The sequence below is a fragment of the Cydia pomonella genome, chromosome 23, assembly GCF_033807575.1.
Source record: "Cydia pomonella isolate Wapato2018A chromosome 23, ilCydPomo1, whole genome shotgun sequence".
Classification (NCBI taxonomy): domain Eukaryota; kingdom Metazoa; phylum Arthropoda; class Insecta; order Lepidoptera; family Tortricidae; genus Cydia; species Cydia pomonella.
Genome location: NC_084725.1, coordinates 8,861,612 through 8,880,229, shown reverse-complemented (window position 1 = coordinate 8,880,229; position 18,618 = coordinate 8,861,612). Strand labels below are relative to the sequence as shown.

Genomic DNA, 18,618 nt, shown 5'->3' with positions numbered 1-18,618 from the left:
ACCTTATACATCTCCAAACTTAATGTATTAACCGTGGTGACTATACGTCTCTGTCATATTGTATAATATACTTGACTTGGTACATACTAGTTATGTACAGAATGTAGCATTAGTTTATGAGACTGCTAGTTTAACAGTCCAGACGCGATTTATTTATTTAGTATAAATTTTATTTTGACACTTGGAGAGACTTTACACCTCCAAATTTTATTAGTATTAGTACTCTGACATTGGGGACCTTTTACATCTCCAGATTTAATGTGTTTTTAACCATAGAGACTATACATCTCTATTGTATTGTAGTAATTATTTATTTTAAGATTATTATAATGTAATGTTTACCCAGGTATTGGCTGTTGTATTTATAAAATGTTGTTATGTATTTTTCATGTCACTATATGATGTTACTATAAATGTTGTATTGACTTGTAAAAGAGCCCTTGAGGCCTACTTGCAGAATAAATTTTTGAATTTGAATTATGAGCCGTATGCTTGTTTGCCACCGACGTAGCGTAAAAAAAGACCATGGGCAAGAAAGTTCTACGTCAGATTGCCCCCAATAAAGTAGATGAACTGCCTCATAAGAGTCGCTGGGAGCCGATGTGTAGGTTCTAAGCTGAACCACATTTTTTGGTGAGGTCTACGTTAAGGATGTGTACAAAGGACATTCTTACCCGTTGACAGTAGCAGATGGCGTAGGCGTATGCGTTTCCACTGCCTTCTCCCACAAGGGGCTGTACTTGTCCTTCTTCTCGACAATGTATCCGATGATGGGCGAGCCGCCGTCGGACAGAGGCGCCTCCCACTTGAGGTCCACGTGCGTCGCCGACCAGTCGTCGGGCGCGGGCGCGGACGGCGCGTCGGGGACGGCTGGAGGGGTACAAATTCATTGAGTATTTATGAGCGAGCGATGATGCAACACATTACAATACAATTCTCTTTATTGCACAACTTCAAAATAACGTCGTGCTTGAAGTTGCAAAACATGAACTTTCGTGGGTTATAAATGTTCTTTATAAACTTCTGACAAATGTCAAAAACCAATGTGAACCCCGTAGCTGCCAGGCGAGTGCATCCCAGACAAATCATGACAAGATTTACAGTAGTGCAACCTATTGATAATAATATATAATATAATTAAATGTTGTATTCGTTATTCTACTGTTTTTATTTGATCTTTCACATTGAATCCTTACATGGCGACCGTGAAAGGACCATCGCACGAATATTTGTTTAAGTCATTACACCAACATACATACATACATGCATTACTACCACTAGTTTTACCACCATTCACCACCAGCGATTTATCAAACACTGGCAAACTTTTTCGTTTTATAAAAAGCTAGTGAAATAGTTTTCTTTTCTGTGGTAGCTTTAGTGCACTTACTGAAGGGATCCTTGGCCACGATGGATCCGAACGTCTCGAGAGGCTCGGACTCTCCCTCCTTGTTGATCGCCTTCACGCGGAACTTGTACTCATGTCCAGGGATCAAGCCATCGACCTGAGAAAACACCACGTTTTAAAATCTATCTTTATATGTTTCCGAAGGAAATTTACAATATTTTCCATGAGAATACGCTCAGTTTAGAACTATATAGAAATAATGCATATAAGACAATCGCAAAGTTAATAAATTTCAAATGTTTTGATATATATATTAATAAAAATAATATAATGAATGTGTGATAGACCAATCTACTACCCAATCAGTCTGATTTTGCACAAAATGAGCGCTGGAGTGGGCAAATTGTGTACTAGGTTCGGAATTCTAAATATTCTTTTGGTATAGTTCGTGTCACCCACGATGACAATTCAAGGCAGGCGTCTTCGTGAATGACGCGTATATCTTGAATATAGAAACAGGATTCCACAACAGGTTCCGAATCTCCAATTTAAATTAAGTTGTTGCTTAAGCGCAGACAGCTGAGCGTTAAGGCTACTTCTAAACCAGATGTCGTGAGTTCAAGCCCCAGCTGGTACTGCGTTTACTTATTCTTATACAATGAGAAGATGCCTATTCGCAGTAGTAGGACGTATAATGGTCGCTAGATAAGTTGTGCAATAGACAAATATGAAACAAAGAAGTGGCCTTTCACATGCGTTTTAAAACTATATTTCCATAGTCAATTTTTGGCGGAAAAACATTTACTTTTTTTTGTTAATCTACTTATTCTCGGGCCGTATGCTTGTGTGCCACTGCAGAGGTATAAAAATAAAACAAAAATAGATTTAAACTTTGTATGAAATGAAAATATTGCATAAAATATTCGTAAGTTGTCTCTAGCCTAATAAATAAATATTAAAAGAAAGTAAATGTTTTCCCGCCAAACATTGTCTATGGAAATATAGTTTTAAAAAGTATCTGTGATACCACCTCTTTGTTTCATTACCCACGACGGAACGGAGACGGTATATGCGTTTGGGGTGAGAGGACGTTTGTGCAAACCAATGTTGGCATTTTTCTTAAAAACTACTAGTCTGATTTTGATGCGGTTTTCAGTGATGGGTTCGGGTTTGATTGGTGCATGTTCTTAGATAGGTGTTACGGTGACAACTCACCAGAGGGCGCTGCAGTAAACATTTATTTGTGCATCCTTTTTCAACTACGTTTTAACCGTCGTGGGTTTTTTCAAAAATTTTAATTTAGTTTTTATATTTCTCTATTGCAAAATTTAGAATTATAGACTGATGATAATGTAATTACCTCCATCTCGGGCACGTTGCCCAGGGTCTTGCCAACGGGCACCCACGACCCGGTCTCGGGGTCATACTTCTCGACCAGGTAGGCCTCGATGGGCTCGCCGCCGTCGTCCTTGGGCCGCTTCCATTTGAGCGAGCATCCGTCTTTGTGGATGTCGGACACTTCCAGCGGGCCTTCCGGCTTCTCTGGCTTGGCTGTGGGGAGATTCATTTTGTTTTATTAATACAGTATTGTAGGACAGATACGAGAGTTTTTTTTAAACCGAGAGAAAACTATTTAAAAATAAGAGGGTAGACGGCATGCTCTTATAACCTAACGCTGTCTACAAAAAAAAAATTTAGGCCAAAAATAATTTAACATTATTCAACTTCAGAACATCACAAATGTTTGTAATAAATATAATAAAAAATGTTAATTTAACGAGTTCGAAATAGTACTATTTGATGATTATGATTTTGTATGAATATGTTTGTGTATGTGTGTGTGTGTTATTGAAATTGTGTTATTCATAGACTCTCCATTATCTAGTAAAAGGGACTTGAGCCAAGTTTTAATTCCGGATTTTATCTCTATCAAGGAGTCTTGCAGTGGGAATATCGTGGACATCCGTGCATAAAAGGACGGAGAAAGAGATAGACATGGAATTTAAAGGAGAAATAGTCTTGGCAAAATAGGTAGGAAATCTAAATCTACGCTTTTGGAACTTTAGAATCACTTGCAGAACAAAACTCCAACGGACACTGAGGACGCCCATGACCTTGTAGATAATAAACCTTGAACATGCAAAGCAAAATTAGTTTTTTCTACGTGCTATGATCCAGAATATTAAATTAAAATATAGCCAAACGTTAAAATGTGCAAGTTTTAAACCAGAAACCTTGGGTTTGCTACCGTTAAACTAACCACTCGGTTGTGGAATCTTCATACACCGAAATGCCATTTCATATAAGTTGCCTATACCTGGCGCATCAAATAATGATCCCTATGATTATGGAAGGTAGAGGTAAGGAATGCAATCACCATAGGCAGCATTGTCAGCTATAAATAATAGTTCCAAATCTTTCCAGAGTAGCGCTAGAGTAGCTAAGAACCTTATCGGCGGCGCCTTAAGGCGTTATTGACGGAGTGAAGTGCGCTGTCTATGATTTTTTTTTCAAGTATTCTACTACCTATTTAAGGTTTTTTGATGATACTTTTTGGTATATGGAGGTTCCATTCCTTACCTCTACCTTCCATACCTATGATAGTTCATTTTTATATGGAGCAGCTGGCACGTAAAATGTTTGTAAGAAATGCAATATTCAAGTGACAAAAATACAGTAAAAACATATTTCTTCAATTATTTCTTAAATTAAGCCCGTCCAAAAGCGACTTGGGGGAACTGTCGTAGGCAATGCCTATTAGGCATCATTGTTCGACGCGTCGGGTATAGTGGAAGTGAAGGAAAAAATCGTGAAAAAAGCCGGACCAATCTCAACTCGACCTCGTTTCCCTACTGGTCAGTAAATTTTTCTAATAGTTTAAGGGTAAAAAATTGTATTAGGCAATGCACATTTTTGAAATTAGTTTGCTAAAAGCACATTTAGGTTCTTTAGGACGTAACCGGGAAAGTGCAAAGATAAAGGATCGTATCGATACTTACAAGTAACAATGATCTCAAGCTCGGCTGTATCTTGTCCGTACTTGTTGACGGCTTGGATCTTGTACGTGCCGGAATCCTTCCGTTTCGGGCTCGAGTGCTGGTACTTGGTCATGTATGGGATCTCGATCACTGTGGAACAGAAGAATTGATTAAATGTTGATGTTAAAAGGCATTTCATCCAATCCAACCATATGTGAAGATTGGTAAGTTGTGATTCTGTTTCTCTGACTCTAATGTCGAGCGACTTTCGACCTAATTACAATTGAGTATGACTCACATTAAAGACCGCCGCCGTTCTGTACGTTCTGGCCATTCAATGTCCACGTGAAGTCAGGCATGTGTGTGAGGGTTCGGTGCTGACCTTGATGTCGAGCAAGATGGGCTCGCCTCGCGCACCTTGATGTCACGCAAATCTCAACCTAATTACAATCCAATAAGACTTACATTTTTGAGACCGCCACCGCTCTGTACACTCTTGCCGTTGAGCGTCCATGTGACGTCAGGCGTGGGTTCACCGCTGACCTTGATGTCGAGCGAGATGGGCTCGCCCTCGCGGACTGTAATGTCAAGCTACTCTAAACTTTATTACAACGCAGTAAGACTCACATTTGAGACCGCCACCGCTCTGTACACTCTTGCCGTTGAGCGTCCATGTGACGTCAGGTGCGGGCTCGCCGCTGACCTTGATGTCGAGCGAGATGGGCTCGCCCTCGCGGACTATAATGTCAAGCTACTCTAAACTTTATTACAACGCAGTAAGACTCACATTTGAGACCGCCACCGCTCTGTACACTCTTGCCGTTGAGCGTCCATGTGACGTCAGGTGCGGGTTCACCGCTGACCTTGATGTCGAGCGAGATGGGCTCGCCCTCGCGGACTGTAATATCAAGCTACTCTAAACTTTATTACAACGCAGTAAGACTCACATTTGAGACCGCCACCGCTCTGTACACTCTTGCCGTTGAGCGTCCAAGTGACGTCAGGTGCGGGTTCACCGCTGACCTTGATGTCGAGCGAGATGGGCTCGCCCTCGCGGACTATAATGTCAAGCTACTCTAAACTTTATTACAATGCAGTAAGACTCACATTTGAGACCGCCACCGCTCTGTACACTCTTGCCGTTGAGCGTCCAAGTGACGTCAGGTGCGGGTTCACCGCTGACCTTGATGTCGAGCGAGATGGGCTCGCCCTCGCGGACCTTGATCGTGCGCAGGTTGCGACGGTCGATCTTTGGTGCCACTGTAATAAAAAATGAAAAATTAGAATCGTTTTTAGACATAAAAGTATTCGTCAGTACAGGATTTAATTGCAGATTGTATTTATCTTTAGACTGTCATTAAAACGAATCTCTTAAGTCCAAGCACAATAAGATTGCATTGTTTTATTACAACACTCATCTCCAGATGGCCAGGTGTCATCAACAGGGCTCGGACCGGTTTTTTTTTTTAAATCCCGAAATAACCCAATATTTTTAATTATTTTATGCTCTTTAAGTAAGACTAAATCATGTATTTAGGTAACAACGTAGTATTATTAGACTGTCCCATTAGAAATGAAATAATAAACCAAATAACGAAAAAGAACGTAATTATACCGGTATTTTTTGTATGAAGAAAAAACTGGTTACGAGCCTTGGTCATCATCATGCCAGCCTGGTTGTAGCATAACTATGCATAGTCGCCAGAGTAACGTAGATGTGTTTCATTCCAGCGAAATCTGACATCGGAAATTGATACTTCCGTAAGATCATACCGTCGACTTTTACTATGGAAGCCCCGATATCGTAAAAAAAGGATGCTTACATCGCCTAGGTTTGCAGACGACGCTCTTGCTGGCATCACTGGGCTCGCCAGGACCAGCCTCGTTCACGGCCTTCACCCTGAACTCGTATTCTGTACCCTCGTCCAGGTTGGGCACTGTGGCCTTCTCGTTGTCGTTGGGGCCGACCTGTCAAAAAAAAGGATATATAATATATAACAAAGGTGTTACAATTTATTGCCATTTCTGATTATATACATCGGAATTATATACATGTTTACACATCACGTGTTTTCTTGTGCATAATAGGTTCTGCCATCTAGTGGGCTACATCGGAACAATAAACATCACATTTACGCCTCGCGCCAATAATCAGATGGCTCTTGAGCCGCCTCCTACAGTTCATGCACGCTCCCTATAAGTATCTTTGAACTTACCTCGCAGGCTTTCACCCATTTAGGCGATCCCTTCTCCCTCTTCTCAATAATGTATCCGGTGATGGGAGCGCCGCCATCTTTGATGGGTTTCTCCCATTTGAGGTCCACGTGGTCGCGGTCCCAGTCCACAACTTCCGGTGTGCCAGGCTTGCCGGGCTCGTCTGTGAAAAAAAATATAAAGGAAAGGATTAGAAAAATTAAGATTAGTAAAATAAGTCGAGGGAGTTCAAAGGAATTAAGAATGCTGCGACGGTTGACGATAATATAGGCCTTACAGGTTGTTTTTACCACCAATCGGTGACAGCATGGTTTCATTTTTATCACTTAACTATGCCCGTCACTTTCGCATTTACATACTTGTTAGAACGTGACAGACATGGTGAAAAATGATAAAGAGCCGACCATCTTACCCATACTGGAATACTCTGCGAGGTGAATATGTAGCTTTACTGAACAATTTCCATAAACAACTTGCTGTCCTACAGAAACAACGATAACTGACATAGGCTAATCTGAATGTATGTAACCGCAACAATCAAAAGCATTCTAAGCTTTAAAAATAAAGGAAACAAATAAATAATCAAGCTGATGATCTGCTCCGACAGAGCGCTAGCATCCAGCGTCTGGTCCATGTTTTTTTAAGTCTTAAGTATAAAGAGAAGTAAATAAACACTCACCGAACGGATTCTTCGCAATAATAGCATGATCCGCTTCCAGCGGCTCCGATACACCCTCGTTGTTGACCGCAGAGACCCTGAACTTGTATTCCTGTCCAGGCACCAAGTTGTCAATCTCCGCCTTAGGATCCTTAGTTTTCAGGGCCGGCATCCAGCGGCCGGTCTCGGTGTCCATCTTCTCGACCAGGTAGTGGTCGATGGGCGCGCCGCCGTCGTCCAGCGGCGGGTTCCACTTGAGCGTGCAGCCCTCCTTGTGGACGTCGGAGATCTGCGGGAATTTCAAGTTTAAGACTAGGACTGAAGGTTCAATTTTGGATGCATACATTTTATGGGTAATTTTGCCTTGTCCCTTGTGCAATGTATGTGTAATGTTACACATAACACCGATGAGAACAGACAATTATATGATTGGTTTTGAACAGGTTGTAATGTACCTCGATTATAATATTTAGTTATAAACGTCATGATATTTTTCTATGCAATCTATGTGGTATTTTCAAGCATACAATTTGTATGATGAGAGAAAGATTGATCTTTTGGTACAGCAATTGTCAACTCTATAGCCTTAGTTTATAGAGTTCTAATTACCTTGAGCGATTCCTCAGACTTTACCTTCTCCTTCAGAACGTTGACCTGGATGGTAGCGTCGTCCTTGCCGCTGCTGTTTTCAACCTTAAAAACGTAAGTGCCCCTGTGTTTGCATGCGGCCACAATGACCTATAGCTTGATCTTGTCTAGCCATCATCGACCCTACAGCCATATATTCATAGTTGTAATTACCTTGAGCGGTCCCTCGGGCTTAGCCGGCACATTCAGGACTTTTGAACTGGATGGTGGCCTCATCCTTGCCGCTGCTGTTTTCATCCTTCAGTACGTAAATGTCGATGTGTTTGCATGCGGCCACGATGACCTATAGCTGGATCTTGTCTAGACATCATCGACCCTACAGCCATATATTCATAGTTGTAATTACCTTGAGCGGTCCCTCAGGCTTAGCCGGTACATCCAGAACGTTGACCTGGATGGTGGCCTCGTCCTTGCCGCTGCTGTTTTCAGCCTTCAGTACGTAAGTGCCGCTGTGTTTGCGTGCGGCCAGGATGACCGTTAGCTTGATCTTGTAGTCCTCGGCGTCGACGGTGAGGTCGTCGCGGGTGGCTAGACGCTCCTTGTTGTGGAACCTGAGGGCGGAGATAACATATTAGCAAAAAACAAAATGAAAAATGTTAATAGCTAACGTATAATGTCCATTTTGGGTCAACGAAACCGAGTTAAAATTAAGGAATGCAAACCCGAACGAAGATTGGCGATTGGAGACTTCGCGCGAAAAATCCGAATCGAGATTGGGTGTTTCAAGTTCTCATTCGCCAGGCTTTCGAGATTGAGATTATTTTTTAATTACTTTATGAAAGTAATTAAAAATGAGTTCGTTTAAACAAAGTTCCCTAAGAATTCGGGTACTTGCTGTTATATTTGCAAAATAAAACAGCAACGTACAAAAAAAGAAAAGTAATTTACACGCGTCAATCTTTCAATCTCGTTCGAGATCTCGAAAATAATAATCGACATCTCATCCAAGATAGCATAAATCGAAATTTCCTGCCGATCGAGATTGCATTAACGTGTTAATATTCTGAAAATAAATTTTAACTATATATTTTCTAGGGAGAGAATAAATATAAATAATAATAAATAAATAAATATTATAGGACACTAGTACACAAATTGACTAAGTCACACAGTAAGCTCAATAAGGCTTGTGTTGAGGGTACTTAGACAACGATATATATAATATATAAATATTTATAAATTCTTAAATACATAGAAAACACCCATGACTCAGGAACAAATATCCATGCTCATCACACGAATAAATGCCCTTACCAGGATTTGAACCCGGGACCATCGGCTTCGTAGGCAGGGTCACTACCCACAAGGCCAAACTGGTCGTCAATCATCGATCAATATATGTACTGGTGAAGAACTTATTCTTTATTAGGTTTAATTCGTGTCATCCACATTGACGCGCATATTTGTCAAATCTGACCGTTAATTACATGACAATACGACTCAAGACACGCGTCTTCGTGAATGACACGATCTATATGATTCTTTATATTTCAATATAGGGTTAAATATGTTAAAATACGTACCAGGTCTTGGTTGGTGGAGGTTCACCGCTGACCTTGATATCCAAGCGGATGTTCTGGCCAGCCTTGATAGTGATGTCACGCATGTTCGTGCGGTCAATCTTCGGGGGCGCTGTAAGGCAATAAACACAATATTATACACACAAGATGTCTAATTACACACAACTTTTGTTTTGGAATCTGTGTTTTATTGGCTATGTGCTAAGAGAATTTGAAATAGAGTTGCATTGTCAATGGAAACTTTGTTGCCACATAAATTTAATGCCATCTTTCGACACATGTATACAACTTTTAGAATGCCATTTGACTTTGATCCTTATAATATTTACTGTTTTTTTTTTAATTTGTTTAATATCAAAAATTGACGCCATCTAATAAATCAAATACAACCTACTGAAAGTAATAATTGAAGGAAAAATTGAAGGCAAGCGTGGTCGTGGTAGAAGGCGCACATCATGGACTAAAAATATAAGAGACTGGTTAAAAGTGAAGAGCATAGATGGACTAATTCGCATGACTGAACATAGAGAGACATATAGACATATGGTCGCCAACCTCCTGGACGGAGATGGCACGTGAAGAAGAAGAAGAATAAATCAAAGGCCAAAGGACAGCATCGTTTCGAGCGATGGCGCCATAACCTTTATGTTGTGCCCAGTAAGATGGCGCCACTTTTTGATATTTAACACATATCAGTAAAAGAATAAGGATCAGAGTCAAATGGCGTTGTAAAAGTTTTAATCATGTGTCAATGACGGCAGTAAATTTATATGGCTTCAAAGTTTTCTTTGACAATACACCTCTATTTCAAAATCTCTTTGTTATGTGCGAAGTTCGTAGTGAAAGGAATACAAGCGGCGCCGGTCGTGCGCGTGTGGTGAAAATATGAACTTTCGTAAGATGATATCTTCATCCGATTTTGTAGCTGCCGACTGTCAAATAAGCAATATATCCTACACCCACTAGGGCGGCGCCACAGTCATGCACAGAGCGAATACACATATACTGTGGCAAGCAAACATCAGAAGATAACGACGCGAAATTCAAAATTTGTATGGGAGATCGATTTTTTCGCCTATTTTAAATAACAATGCAGCGTTGTCAGAGATTCTACTAATAATCCTTATTGTAAAAGGCGGTTATCACATTGGATGCCATTCACACGTCGCATGTGCGAGCGGGATGTCGCTATTATACGCGCATAGCGTTATCTCGCTCAATCATAAGAACGAGCGTGTGATAACCGCCAAAGTGTGGACGGTAGAGTTAAGGAATAGAATCTCCATATACCAAAAAATATCTGACAAAAAACCATAAATAGGTGGTGCTACAATACCTAGAATACTTGAGAACAAAATCAAAACATAGACAGCGCACTTCACTCCGTCAATAACGCTAGGTTCTCAGCTACTCTAGCGCTACTCTGGAGAGATTTGGAAATATTATTTATAGCTGACAGCTGGACACTTTTGCAACAGTTCTGCCTATGGAGATTCTATTCCTTGCCTCTACCTTCCATACGCCAAAGTATGACAGGTGTACGTACCAAAGCGGTCCTTAGCGAGTAAGTTCTCTGAGGCGGCGGACGGCTTGCCGGGCCCGGCCTTGTTGACGGCCTTCACACGGAACTGGTAGGTCTTGCCTTCGATCAGGTCGGGCACGCGAGCTTCGCACTTGGTGCCGGGGACCTAGAGACCAAAATCACATAGCTTAGTAAACTAATAATTTCGTCAGGCGACGATCAAAACTCAGTAAATTAAACAAAAATTAACCTTGTTTTGTGACTTGTACGGTTCACTATGGCTCTGAATTTGTGGTAGTAATTACTGAGTTTTGGTTGCAATCTAACCCTTTGTCGGAACAATTTTCAGTCAAGATAATTTGTAACTGTAGTTATCACTATTTTTTTTTAATCAGTTACTGTCAGAACAAAACTTAATTATATATGCAAGATGCTCGGGATAAATTGAAAGGATTTTAGAATTTAGACACTAAAATAAGATTTGGCCTAGCTTCAAAGATTTTTTTCATCGTAATTCCCAAAAAAATTGCCAATACGAGCAAAAGTCGTAGAATGGGGGAGTGGCAAAAACTCTTACAAGTTCCTCGCGAGTTATGTATTATTAATTTTTTCATCGCAACTTCCAAAATTATTTGGCCAAAGCGAGCAAAAGTCGTAGAATAATTTCTTTTCATTTTGGCCTCATGAGCCAGTGCTTAAAACTCTTCTGAGTTCTTCGCGAGTATGTATTACGAGTACAAAACTAGATAATTTGCTGGCTTGGATTTACGACTCGTGCTGAATTTCGCAGGTTTCAATAAATAAAACCATTATATCCGTACCTATCCATGACCCATCTATTCCATCCGTATCCATCCGTATGTATCCGTATGGTGGAGGCGGATCTGCGCGAGCTTCGAGTCGACAATTGGCGAGAGGTCGCACAGGACCGAGAAGCCAAGTCTCATTTTGGGTCGCTGAGCCAACGGAGTAAGTAGTAAGTAAGTATATCCGTACCTCAGCAGCTTTAACCCATTTGCCGCTGTCGCGGTCCTTCTTCTCCACGATGTAGGCGGTGATGGGCGCGCCGCCATCGCTGGAAGGCTTCTCCCACTTGAGGTCCACGTGGTCCTTGCTCCAGTCCTTGAATTCGGGCTTGCCTGGGGCGTCCGGTTCGCCTGAGAAAGAAAAGAAAGACCATGTCATATCCGACTTTTTGTACCGTAGTTTTTCTGTTTTTGTTGGGAAAGTACGTTTTTAGATAGTATGTAAATTTATTTGTCCGATTGACCAGTGCGGGCGAGAAATGAAACTAAAAAATATCTGATGATTCGATATCCATACGGTCGACGACGTCTCTCAAATCTAACTTATTTCTTAAGGCATTTTTCTATACACCAGATACTAAAATAATATTTAATTTGCCTGAGCTACTACCCAATCCATCTCAGGTAGTCCTTGCCCTCATTGAGGCCAGTGACATCAGCCTCGGGAGTCTCGCTCGTGCAGACGGGGATACAGCAACCGGAGATGTTCATCGTCTCGAACTATTTATTTAACTGAACTTACCAGGACCATCTTTTTGCCAGAAATGTTGCTGTTTTTCCATGGACCACTATCACCATCTTTTTCCGCCGACAATATGGAATCTTACCGTTTTAACATCGGTATTTAATGCCCAAAAACATCTTCACACCAACTTTCGAATGGACTCGAATAAACTTAAAAAAATGATGAAACACACCATAAGGATTCTTAGCGGTGGTAGCGGTCTCGGTGACCAGCGGCTCGCTCTCTCCCTCGGGGTTGACGGCCTTGACCCTGAACAGGTAGTCCTTGCCCTCGTTGAGGCCGGTGACGTCGGCCTCGGGGCTCTTGGTGCTGCAGACGGGCACCCAGCGGCCGGACTCGGTGTCCATGCGCTCCACCACGTAGCTCTCGATGGGCTCGCCGCCGTCGTCTTCCGGCGGCTCCCATTTGAGCTTGCAGCCGTCGGCTTTCACGTCCGAAACCTGGCACACGACATGTGTAAGTTTATTTAATCTTTGATTGGTATTTCAGTATTTAATAGATGGAAAATAGTAAAGTTGATGTTGGAGTAGCCTTATTAGAAATGAATGAGCATAGCGATAATTTCTCTATCAACAAATTTAATTGAAGATATTCAATTTAAGAATAATAGAGGACCTTTCTGCAGTCGCACTTTTTCTTGAGTCTCTTTTGCCCTACTTATAATGTAAAATGATTAATTTATTAATTAAAAAAACATCAAATCTCACCTTCAAAGGTCCCTTAGGCTTGGCCGGCTTGCTGACGACCTGGACCTCGATCTCCACGGAATCGGTTCCGGAGTCGTTCTTGGCGGTCACCAGGTACGTGCCGCCGTCCTTGCGCGTGCACTTTTGCAGCGCGAACGATGTGTGGTAATCCTGAAAACAGAAGACGAGTTAACATTTGATTTGGTATATAACCTTTAACATTATAATAAATACAAAATTAAAATGCCATCTAAGAACAATATCAAAAGATAACACTTTCAATTAAAAAACCGCACTCAAATCGGTTAATTAGGGCTTATTTAGACGGTGCGAGAACTCGCATGCAAGTTTCATTACATTGCGGTATTTGATCGGTCGGCTGAGTTGGATATAGCCTCAATGATCCGCAATGTAACTAAAATCGCATGCGAGTTCACGCGCCGTCTAAATGACCCCTTAGGAAGCTACGATGCTATAGACACATTAATGTGTCTGTAAGTTTAAACTTATGAGAGGTGTTATAAGTTAAAATTTCGTCGTGGGTTAAAAATAACTCAGCAAGTGAAATAACTGACATAAATTAACAACTTGTTATTTGTAATGCTGGCAGGCAGTTGCAATATCTGATAATGTCAAAATTGTATTAACTATTCGTTTGCTCGTTTTCAGTGGAATTTGCATTGCGCTCGTCTAATTTAGCACTCGTTAAATTTATGAACTCGTTGGGCTTGCCAAAATAAAAATAATTTTTTTTTTCATTTAATTTGTGTTTAAAATTGACGTGAAATAAAACATCATAAAGATTTCCATTTAAATCCTGTAGAAACGTCACAATGGAAAAAAAACTAACAACAAAATTGTTTGATAAAAAAACATACTCATGCGATATGTGTACCTTGTTCTCGATCTTAAGCCGCTCGTCCGGCTTAAGCGGCTGCGCGTTGAGAGTCCAGGTGATGGTGGGCTCCGGTTCGCCCTTGACGTCGGCCTCGAACTTGAGGACTTCGCCGACCTTGACCTTGCGCTTTTGCAGGTTCTTGCGGTCGATCTTCGGTGCCACTGTTAATAAAATGGTAGGGTTATGAAATAGTCCGTAATAAGAGTTTCTATGTAAGAATATTATAATAGAACCCAAATAAATCAGAATTAGATTAGATTTAAAAGACAACTATTACCATTCCGAGTATACTAGTTTATCAACTATCCCGAGTATGCGGGCAGTTGGTCCAGCACGAGAGTACCGCAACAGTATCTCGACCCGGAGAAAGACTGCCCCTTTGTAATGGATACTTTATTTTGTTTTTTTTTTATTCCATATTAATTTAAATTGTATTTTTTTTATTTAATGCATGTTAGTTATACATGTAATGTTTTGAAAAGATGTGTCCGCCGAGTTTCTTGCCGGTCCCATATTGGGATACCCTCCTACAATTTAGGAAGGATTTAAATCTTCTCGGGTCAGAGGTGTAGGACTAGAGCCGTCGTAGCTTTATTTAACGTTCATAAGCGCATTGTAATGTGCCTATTTGGAAAATAAACTATCTTTATAAAATTAAAAAACTACAGGTAGTATATGTCACAAAAGTCAAATGTCATGAAAGTGAAGGAAGCGAAAGAGGTATGTCACGATAGGAACAATTGGAAATCCGTGGTCTCTGCCTACCCCTCCGGGAAATAGGCGTGATTGTATGTATGTATGTAAAAACAAATAGACAATACTCACGGAATCTCGGCTTGCAGATAACGGATTTGCTCGGCTCAGAGGGCTCCCCGGGGCCGGCCTTGTTGACGGCGATAACCCGGAACTCGTACTCGTGACCCTCCTCCACGTCCGTGACGCGGCCCACGGGGCGGTCGCCCGACGTGCGGAGGGCGTCTTGCCATGATCTGTGACGAGGTTGTGGTCACATATTTATGAGACACTAATCAGTCGTTATGCAAGAAATAGGTTCTTAGAGCGTGTAGAACTTATCACGAAAATTTTTCTGATATTGATATATTCCATTTATCATTACAACAGTTTGTTTCCGCAATAAAAAGTACAGCTAATAATAATATTGATTAGTCAGTATATTTCAGCATACTTGCCATTTTTTTAAATATTGTTTCAACAGTTAGAGTTATTTGAGTTTTGCACGTTTTAATATATTAATGTTAATTTCTGAGCAACATAATTGTCATTATTCATTAGTGAAAACTGTTTGGCTTGTGGATATGTAATCTGATTTACTATGTGTGTTGTTTTTGCCTGTTTGTTTCCCAAAGGTAATAAATAAAGTAATTGGGGCCAATATTTGGGCTTTACTCACGACGACGAATATTATACGATATCACTCGACTTTTTGCGTAAATAAAGGGACGTCAAAATCAAAATTGTAGTTTAGTGTATCCTTAAGCCCTTTAAGGCCTACTGGACCCGGGTATGTACTTAAACTACGATGAAAAGAGAGGTATGGACACTGTGAATGTCGTCTCGCTTTGTGTGGTAGTGCACAGCACAGCGGATGTCATTCCAGATCTAGAGCAGAGCCCAACTGGGGAAGTACCTCCACCTTACAGAAAACCGCAACCAAATAACACTAGACCCTACTCATAGTGTTGTGTTCCTGCCGGTGAGTAAGGTTGCCAGTAGGGATTGCAATCCGGTCCGGCGGATCCGGTAATCCGGCCGGATCCGGCACTTTTCAGGAGCTACCGGATCCGGTAAAAATCACCGGATCCGGACCGGATCCGGTATAATAAAAAAACGCCTAAATACAGCACGCGCTGTGCGTTTCAGATGAGGAAAAGGCAACGGATACGAGGTATGAAGTTGAACAGAACAAAAAACGAATGAAAAAGTTTAAATTTAGTAAGATAAAAATATATTTATTATGACGATGACTGGGAACAGAAGAGGATTTCTTCTTCTTTCATGTTGGTGGCACGATATGACGATTACATAAATACTGTAATAAAAGGAAAAATGAAAGGATGGAGATGCCATAGAAGGCATTTGTAATTTATGCATTTGTTAGATGCTTTATGTCGTATCATAATGTTGTGATAGGAGATTAACTGACTACAGTTGGGCTCATCAATATGTGTGAATGAAGAATATCTTGTTTCTCCACAATAAATAGGCAATACAATATTTTAGAATTCGAAAAGTAAGCAATATGTACCCCTAGTGTAAATTTATTCGATAGCGAAACGTGACGTACGCGTTTGCGTTAAGTCTCATTTTGTATGGGATTTAGAAATAGCCTACTTTAGTTTTCTCCGATATATGTATATATATGATAAAATATAGATTCTTTTCTATTCAAATTTAAGAGAGAATCTTTTGTCTTTACAATTACATCCAATCTAATGGAATTTCCTTCAACTCCTGGTACATGCTACTCTACGTCTAGCCAATTCTTTATTTGATCTATGTAACTTTTCTTAGGGAGTCCCTTTCCGCGATGGTTTTCAATCATACATTCTATTATTTTTCGCATGAGATCGTCGTGTCGTGTGTTGTTCCTTATAATTTGACCAATATACTTTTCAATAAATTAAAAAAAGTACAATTTTTTAAGTCATACAGTCTACTACTTTTTCGGACAAATAAATTAGAGCAAGATAATACTAGAGCGCATTTAATATCATAATTGGTTAAAAGTAAAAAATCTTCAATAAAAGTAATAAATAATAGTAAGCGTAGGAGTTTAAAATAGAGTTCCGGTTACTCTGGTTATAATATTAGCGGAAAATCGTTGAGCATTAGACTTTTTGTTTGCCGCGATATCTATTGTCGAGTAGCAGTACTGAGAGTTCCGCTACTCGATGCTAGATGTCGATTACGAAAATAATAAGCGTTTTGGTACCAAAACTGATGTATGGAGTGAGCACTCTATGTACTTCTTATTTCTCTATGCTAGAATGGATGTCAACGTTAGTTTGTGAGGAAAGAGAAGAGTCGTGGAATGTATGGGCCCCAATACATTCCACGACTCTTCTCTCCGAACAGACTCTACAAAGAATCCAATCAAAGAACAGTTACGAAAACTTGTCCTTTCAAGGAGCTCCAATTCCCACCCCACATCCCATGAATCCCATCATGCTTTGGAAACTAATGAAATTTATAGTTGTAAACGAAAATTTGAGCACTTTAGAATGGTTAAATATAATAAATTACCGATTTAAAATTTTGTTTTTAAAATGATATTGACATTGTGACACTTTTTAATACCAAGTTCTATTTTATTATTATGAAGTTATTTATTAACTTCAAATTATAGATTTAGGAATACGTATTACGCAAAAAACTAGAAAAATATGTCATTTAATTAACTTTTATATCCCTATACCAAACCGGATCCGGTCCGGCCGGATCCGGCCGGATTACGGCCAAAATCCGGCCGGATCCGGCCGGATTGAAAATCAATCCAGTTTGCAATCCCTAGTTGCCAGAGCTCAACGAGGGTGTGGAGTGTTAGGGTCGGCAACGCGCATGTAACTTCTCTGGAGTTGCGGGCGTCCATAGGCTACGAAGACTGCTTACTACCAGACGGGTCGTATTGGCCTCAAATGATAGGTTTTTTTTGTAATCCTACACAGTTACAACAACTGTTCCCAATTCTAAACATTTGGCCTAATTTGAATTATCCAAATGATGGCATAGTATTTTTGTAAAGGAAAAAAAAACAATATTCAAGACTTTTTTTAAAGTTGAGTTTGTGAGTTAGCCAGGCATAATTTCGTCCTGGAACGAATCTTTAATAAAAGTGAATGAAAGACAAGGGCTAAAAAAGGTTGATATCGCAACAGCGGTCTTACCGTCCACCCTTCTCTCTCTTCTGGATGATGTAGCCAGTGATAGGCGCGCCGCCATCCTCCTTGGGCGGAGACCATTCCAGGTCCACGAAGTCCTTGTCCCAGTTCCTGGGCTCGGGCCTGCCGGGCTTGCCGGGCTCGTCTGTAGAATTAATCAAATTTTAGTTATACAATTGATAAAAACTTATTTACGAAAACGAAATAAATAAATATTATAGGACATTATTACACAAATTGACTAAGTCCCACAGTAAGCTCAATAAGGCTTGTGTTGAGGGTACTTAGACAACGATATATATATAAATATTTATAAATACTTAAATACATAGAAAACACCCATGACTCAGGAACAAATATCCATGCTCATCACACGAATAAAGCCCTTACCAGGATTTGAACCCGGGATCAGCTTCGTAGGCAGGGTCACTACCCACTAGGCCAAACCGGTCGGTCGGTCGGTATAAACATCATATAATATGGAAATCATAAGGAAAAAAAATACCAAGGCCTCCAGTGCTGTGTCTACTTGTAAAAGACATAAATTAAAATATTTTCATAGAAAGTAATTTAATTTGCTGTTGTTTTATTTATTTATTAGGAAAAGGTAAGCATTTGACCACAATCTCACCTGATGGTAAGTGCCGATGCACGACTTAGACCTAATAATATGTTACGAGTTTCTTGTACGATGTT

General features: G+C 40.4%; 1 protein-coding gene across 1 annotated transcript in view; it reads right to left on the bottom strand.

Moving 5' to 3' along the window:
* LOC133530502 (twitchin) overlaps nucleotides 1-18,618 on the bottom strand; it is a 139,203-nt gene that overhangs the window by 44,018 nt on the left and 76,567 nt on the right. Inside the window, 17 exon segments of the mRNA XM_061868422.1 lie at nucleotides 675-870; nucleotides 1,391-1,505; nucleotides 2,709-2,899; nucleotides 4,348-4,476; nucleotides 5,434-5,586; nucleotides 6,150-6,294; nucleotides 6,543-6,703; nucleotides 7,220-7,487; nucleotides 8,193-8,397; nucleotides 9,370-9,478; nucleotides 10,913-11,054; nucleotides 11,885-12,045; nucleotides 12,612-12,879; nucleotides 13,147-13,296; nucleotides 14,021-14,184; nucleotides 14,849-15,012; nucleotides 17,929-18,067. Coding sequence (XP_061724406.1) covers nucleotides 675-870; nucleotides 1,391-1,505; nucleotides 2,709-2,899; nucleotides 4,348-4,476; nucleotides 5,434-5,586; nucleotides 6,150-6,294; nucleotides 6,543-6,703; nucleotides 7,220-7,487; nucleotides 8,193-8,397; nucleotides 9,370-9,478; nucleotides 10,913-11,054; nucleotides 11,885-12,045; nucleotides 12,612-12,879; nucleotides 13,147-13,296; nucleotides 14,021-14,184; nucleotides 14,849-15,012; nucleotides 17,929-18,067 — 2,860 coding nt within the window.